Source organism: Cyphomyrmex costatus, unplaced genomic scaffold (assembly GCF_001594065.2).
Source record: "Cyphomyrmex costatus isolate MS0001 unplaced genomic scaffold, Ccosl1.0 scaffold193, whole genome shotgun sequence".
Lineage (NCBI taxonomy): Eukaryota > Metazoa > Arthropoda > Insecta > Hymenoptera > Formicidae > Cyphomyrmex > Cyphomyrmex costatus.
Genome location: NW_017275965.1, coordinates 1,288,663 through 1,296,083, shown reverse-complemented (window position 1 = coordinate 1,296,083; position 7,421 = coordinate 1,288,663). Strand labels below are relative to the sequence as shown.

Here is a 7,421-nt window from a genome sequence, read left to right as displayed (position 1 = left end):
GATTAACTGTAATTGAGAATTCGCGATTAAAGACACGATTAAGAACGACATCGCAATAACTAATCGACATAAAAAACTTTACGATAAGACAATGGAAATCGAAGACACATATTCGATAAGAATACAAATATGTATATGTACGATAACTGTGTAAAAAAATTTAAAAAGTATCGAAGTATACCTGACAATTGAAATAATGCAATAAAATTATTTGAAATCAAAGAACTAAATATGAAATTTAATCGGCTCTTTTTTTGCATTGATAATTTATTTATCGAAAGCAAACATATTATTTGTAAAAAAAAAGTAAAATTGTTTTAGAGTAAACTTGTTTGACAGGAAATAAAATCATATTATTACTTTATACGCAAATAAAAATTGATTTAATAATTATTCAACGATATATCCATTTAATTTATGTTTCGTATGTATTACAAGTATTTTAAATTGTATACAAACTGATTTAATATTGAAAAGTTTGACTTTTGTTTAAATCTATATAAAATTTGATTTTTATATACTTGCGAAACCGCATAACATCGTATCGTTCTTTGTGAATTGATTTTATGAATATACAGAGCTCACGTAAGGTGTTACAAGCTAATAACTCTAAGAACATTTGTCCTATCAAAAAGGTTGTTCTTGAGAAAGTTTCATATATTCGAGAAGCTTTTCTTATAACGTAAATAAAAATCCATCCTTGTCCCCTCTTGAAAAGGGGCATCAAAGTTTCAAATGGAACCCCCTGTAAAATGTTACATATTTGGATTTTACAGGGAAAAACAAGTAATCTTTCTGAAACATTTCTTTAAAAAATACTCCTATCAAAAGTTATGAACATTTAAACTTTAATGTAGAGTGCATTGAAATTAATGATAAATTAAATAAGACTCATAGTTTTTCTGTTCTTTTTATTTTACTAAATGTTCAAATTGTTGATCATTAACATCTAAACACTTATTAATTCTTTTTATAAAACTTTGCCTCACTCTAAGTAACATTTCTGAAGTCACCTTAGTACAAGCAATACGTATTCTTCGTTTTAAATTAACAAATATTTTTAGAGTTATTAGGTTGTAAAACACTTTACGTGGATCACCCTGTATACATATACAATATTCCAGCTACCTATTTAACTGTAAAATCAGGACGGTAAGTGTCTTCATAAAGTCTCAAACGTAAATAAAATCTAAAGACAATATTTTGAAGCTAAATTGAAGACAACAGCAATGCAACTACAGATTGATGCCAAACGCAGATCAGATTCTGATCTCTGATATAAAACGAGTGTTCTTGATAAAATAAACTCTTGCGTAATACTGATATTTTACAATAGCAAATCTGCTTACAATTTACCATTAATTTGTCTTTATGTGTTTGATATAACTATTTGTTGTTTATCTGTAAAAGCTGTCATATATTTCATCCAACGGAGATTATTGCACATTTATGATTAACAATAATTTATTCTTGCAGAAAACATCTTCTGGAATATATTTTTTATTATATTTAGATTCATGGAATGGAAGAGTTACTTTTACAGTTACTTTTATAGTTATTTTTTATAACAATGTGGTAACAATGTGGTAACAATGTTGCAATATTTTTTTAACTGTAATGATAACTAACTAAACGCTTAAGAGGCTAAAATAGTTTTAGCGTTTAGTTAGTTATCATTACAGTCATAAAAAGTTCCCTGAAAATTTAGAATATACGTTTTATTTACTATAAAATATTTTATAATATATATATACGAACACACATAAAAAACCAGAAAGAATAGTTCTAGCTTAATTATAAAGTACTCGTGAATAATTGTATATGTTCAATTTAAACGTATGATAAGCTACTGAATGACTAATAGTGACATGCCGTCTTGATATTGAGTGCGCAACACGGATTAAAATGATAAGTCCATTCTTTTCAACCTAATCTGACAGACAGAAAAACGATCTTAGTTTGATCGATTGGCGTGATTTTTTTCTAAAAGTGTCCTATAAATGTGTGTTGATTGTTATTGGTGCCGTGTGCATCCAGTATTTAAATACAATGAACGAAAAGTAGCTCACAATCACAAGTGTTTCTGTCTCCGAAAGGTAAGCTGATCAGTTAGAGATGATATTCCTAAATGAAATCGAGCATCTAATCGATGACAATAATCATCAACTATCATTATTTTTCTTCAAAAAAATTATATGTATTGTCTAATTATAACAAAAAGGAAAATTCGCCATAATTATGTCGATTAATAATTAATAAAACTTAATCTCACTCGCATTAAAATTATGTGAAATATTCAATTTTGTACAGAATCGTTATGTGGAAGATAATAGTGTTGTGCGCGGTCGTGAGCCTGGCGACTGGCCAGAAGGCTCTTTACGACAATTACAAGGTCTTTAGAATGATCCCGACCACAAAGACGCAACTCGACATTCTGCACGAAATGGAAAATGTTTATGATGGAGTGAGTAAATTTATTTTAAGTTACAGATATACGTTTATTGCAAATTATAAAATTAATTTAAAATTTGTATAAAAATAATATGATCAAGTTTTAAAATCTTAGAAATGTTCTAAAATTCTAAAAATCCTGCAAAACTGTAAAGTTACTTAATTAGCAAATGGTTTGCAAACTCGAAAATAAAAAAATAAGCAAATAATACTTTAACTTCAAGATTAAACTTGATAGCTGAATTTCAATTCTTATAAGTGAGATTAAATATTCTTCACAGTTCTCCTTCTGGGATTCTCCGACTATCGTGAACAAACACGTGGATCTGATGGTTGCTCCGCACAAGTTGCCTGAATTCTACGAGAAGATGACAGAGATCGGTATACCCTATCAGACGCACATCAACGATGTCCAGAAGTTGATTGATGAAACAGTCCCTAAGACTCAGACTCGGTCAGGATCGTTTGATTTCACCAATTATCACACTCTCGACGAGATCTATAAGAATCTAGATGACCTGGCCAAACAGTATCCCGACAAAGTGCAGACCGTCGTGGCCGGCCAAACGTACGAAGGGCGCGAGATTAAAGGTGTTAAGGTTTCCTTTAAAGACAACAACCCCGGAATTTTCATCGAGGGTGGCATTCACGCCAGGGAATGGATCTCGTCGGCAACCACCATGTACATCCTGCATCAATTGCTGACCAGTAACAATACAGACGTCAGAGCTCTAGCTGAGAGTCACGATTGGTACATCTTCCCTTTGTTCAATCCCGATGGATATGTGTACACCCATACTACGGTAGAAACTGAGTTTCATAACGTTACAGAAATCATGATTAGTTTAACAATTAATTTTATCTGCGTATTTCTTTTTGGACATTTTCAGAATCGACTGTGGAGGAAGACGCGTAAACCGTACGGTTTCTGCAAAGGCAGCGATCCCAACAGAAACTGGAACTACAAATGGAACAGTAAGTACCCAGATCTTTAGCGAGCAATAAGCTCTCTCACACACACACACACACACACACACACACACACACAGTCAAGAATAAAATGTTAGAAGCGTCCAGGTTGTGGATGTTTGATAATATATTCTAAAATTTCCAGATTATTCCGAAAATTTTTAAGAATTCTTAAAACATTTAACATTATTATTATTAAATATTTTTAGCTGGAGGTTCCAGCAGGAACCCGTGTGCTGAAACTTTTGCCGGAAGTGCACCCTTCTCCTGCATAGAAACAAAGAGCGCATCCGAATACATCAAGTCGATTTCCGATAAATTTTACCTTTATATAGCATTCCACAGCTATTCGCAATTATTGTTGTTCCCATATGGTCACACAAGAGCTCATCTTGAAAACTACGACGATTTGGTAAAAAAAAAACTTTGTTCTAAAGAAACATAGAAAATCTTTCACAAAAAACATTTCATAAATTAATAAAACGTTTTTTCCTCTTTATAATTATTTCTTTCATATTATCACTTTATTATCAAATTAATATTGTGCGTCGTTCTTATTCTTCGAATTCAAAATGATTGACAATAATCAATCTTATCGTTATTATTTTGTCATTAATATCAGTCTGTAATAATAATAATTTCTATAATCTTTATATTTTCAGTACGCCATTGCCAAAAAAACGATTACAGCTCTCAAACAGAGATACGGAACCTCATATGTAACCGGAAATGTTGCTGAGGCAATCTGTAAGTGTAGAAAAAATTTTTAATTTAATTTACTTCTATATTTCTATTATCTCAAAGACTACTTGAACATTTTGTAATTATCTGAAGTGATTTGTCAGAATATTAAGAGTCGCTCTTTTTATTTTTATTACTTTAAACTCTAAAGTATAATCCGTTAATTGGGTAAATAATGTAACTATCGCATTTCGAGATTGAAGTAATCGTATTTATAAAAAAATACACAATTTTTTCAATTTGATATTCTTATTAAATTACTTTTTAGACATAGCTACTGGCAGTAGTATGGATTATGTCAAAGGCACTTTTGGTACACCTATCGCCTACACTTACGAGTTACGTGATACAGGTCGTTACGGCTTTTTGTTGCCCCCTGCACAGATTATTCCGACTGGAGAAGAGGTTGTAGACTCACTCGTAGCAATGTCTAAAGAGGCAGCGGCGCGTGGATATTACAAAAAATAGCAACATAATTAATTTATTGTAAATACTTTACTATTTCGATGTATGATATATTTAATTTTAATTATTTGACAAAGTACAAATCCCGCTTTCCCATTTGCTTTGTAATCTGATAGCAACAATAAATTTTTGAATCTATAACTTAGCATTATTATTCAATGTAATACAATTTTCTCGACTGAATTTAGGTAAAAATTCACCTAATTAATTATTTAATTAATTATAAAAGTTAAATATAATTAATTATATTTAATTAGTTAATTAATTATAATAATACCGCCTGGACACAATATATGTATATATACATACACAGTACAGAATAATTACAAAATATTTTATAAATATTCTGTGCTATGTGTATGTGTGTGTGTATCTTGGGCGTGCGCGATATAATAATTATTTATATATTTTCAAACAATTATTTTTTATTAAATGTGAACGAGTAGCTAGAATGAAAATTATAAATTACTTAATCAAAAAATAAACACGCGATTGTTAATTTTTTTGGACAGTTTTATTTAAAAAATCTTATACATAGAATTTACATATCCATGCATCTTTTATTCGAAAAATTTTAAATTGTATCTATAATAGAAATATATTCAATAGTAGTAATTTGTCGAAACTTGATATAAAAATCATTTTAGTCATGTGTTATAAAATCAGTCAATTATATTATATTATAAGAGATTTATTTATATTATATATTTTGAATTAATAATATATACAAGCTCTCTCTCTTAAATGAGATTTGTATATCTACAACATATGTTTATATAACAAATAAACAATAATGCCTATATATTATATATGCTTATAGTTAATAAAATGAAAAGTAAGAAATAAATGAAAATACATGTACGTGTAAGTACTTTCTTTAGGCACTGCCAGTATTGAATCTCTATATAACATTACGTAACTGAACTATATACATTTACTAATCCATTTTCAGTAGTTCATGATGTGTTATGTAATACACTATAAAATTTCAATACTAGCGGTATATCAGAACGCGGCCTTAAAAGATGAGGCAACTAGAATTCTGTAGCCTCTGTCCGCACTATACTTTGATTTAAGCTTCACACATACTTCTCATAGGAACACTACACTATAGGTAAAAGAGACAATCAATCAACATATCAGCTAAAGTTCATTTGAATTGATTTGAATGTCGCTTCAGTGTCCGCAGTGTGTCCACATGTTCATCAGTTAAGTTGGTCACAATGTTTGAAATAACCTTCAGAAGCAACTTCAGACTTTAGACTTTGCTCTCGTTTAAAGGATTGTTATCTGATTTGTCAGTGACATTAATTAAGAACAATAGCTGTATAATATTAATTCTTTTCGTTGTGCAAAAATGGCGCGTGTGCTTGTAGGTGTAAAAAGAGTAATCGATTATGCAGTGAAGGTAATGTCTAACATAATCTTTATATTGTAGGTATATATTAAGGAAAAATCATAACAATATAAAGTCTAATATTTTTTCTAATAAGTAATGCATAGTAAACACTGTAATATTACGTCTATAATTCTATAATAAACTAAGATTTTCAAAATGCTGACTTATATTGATAAATAAAAAACATATTTTATATTTTGTTCATATTCTTACAGATTCGTGTGAAACCGGATAAATCCGGGGTAGTTACAGATGGTATTAAACATTCAATGAATCCTTTCGATGAGATAGCTGTGGAAGAAGCAGTCAGAATGAAGGAAAAGAAAATAGTTCAGGAAATAATAGCAGTTAGTTGTGGACCAACACAGTCGCAGGATACAATCAGGACTGCACTCGCTATGGGTGTGGATCGTGGAATTCATGTAGAAATATCCGGTCCCGAATATCAGATATTGCAACCCATTCATGTCTCAAAGATACTAGCCAAACTGGCACAGGATGAGAAAGTGGATTTGGTGATACTTGGTAAACAAGCCATAGACGATGATAACAATCAAACCGCACAAATGACTGCTGGTATTTTGGATTGGCCATCTGGCACTTTCTGCAGCAAGGTAAAAAGTCGATAAAATTTTATCATGTTGCAAGATTATCTTAATCTTTTCTTTTATCCAGATTGATAACAATAATGGCGAATTGACTATTACACGCGAGATTGATGGTGGCCTAGAAATCGTTAAGATGAAAACTCCAGCAGTTCTTAGTGCCGATCTTCGCCTGAATGAACCACGATACGCGACTTTGCCAAATATTATGAAGGCTAAGAAAAAACCCATTAAGAAAATTACTGTAAAAGATCTTGGAGTAGACGTGACACCAAGAATTGAAATACTGTCAGTAGAAGACCCACCAGTTAGGCAGGCTGGTGCTATATTGCCAGACGTGGACACTTTGATAGCCAAATTAAAAGAAAGTGGCCACGTTTAGCAAAGCCATAGGATAATTGTAAAAATAACAAAAGTTATCTTTTAACTGTTATATTTTGATAACTTGTTTTGTATATAGTATAATGCTTTTGTACATCGTCAGAAATTGTATATGATATATATATATTTCAATATAAATTTGTACCGCAAAACGCGTGTGCGCTCATAGGGAGAAAAGAAAGTTAAATATAATTAGGGATATACGTTTAATAAAATACTGCCTATAACACGAATTTTATACATATATACGTACATATACATAGGTATATGTATGTATATACATACATGTAAAAATATGTCATACTTTTTTTTATCAATGTTTCACAAACGAATGTTCAATCTATTTTAAAAGCGGAACAACATTGGACATATTTCTGAAATGGTATTTTACCTAAATATATACATATAAA

General features: G+C 30.5%; 2 protein-coding genes across 2 annotated transcripts; both read left to right on the top strand.

The window, feature by feature from the left end:
* The first annotated feature begins 2,072 nt into the window (after nt 1–2,072).
* On the top strand, nt 2,073–4,658 carry LOC108772744 (zinc carboxypeptidase). The gene is made up of 7 exons (XM_018538348.1): nt 2,073–2,096; nt 2,309–2,464; nt 2,733–3,254; nt 3,342–3,426; nt 3,630–3,832; nt 4,083–4,167; nt 4,430–4,658. The coding sequence occupies exons 2-7, from the start codon at nt 2,318–2,320 to the stop codon at nt 4,627–4,629; spliced, it is 1,242 nt and encodes a 413-aa protein (XP_018393850.1). The 5' UTR covers nt 2,073–2,096; nt 2,309–2,317; the 3' UTR covers nt 4,630–4,658.
* A 1,279-nt stretch (nt 4,659–5,937) lies between these two features.
* Etfb (Electron transfer flavoprotein beta subunit) lies at nt 5,938–7,247 on the top strand. Its single transcript, XM_018538467.1, has 3 exons — nt 5,938–6,034; nt 6,241–6,639; nt 6,701–7,247. The coding sequence occupies exons 1-3, from the start codon at nt 5,984–5,986 to the stop codon at nt 7,010–7,012; spliced, it is 762 nt and encodes a 253-aa protein (XP_018393969.1). The 5' UTR covers nt 5,938–5,983; the 3' UTR covers nt 7,013–7,247.
* The last annotated feature ends 174 nt before the right edge of the window (nt 7,248–7,421 follow it).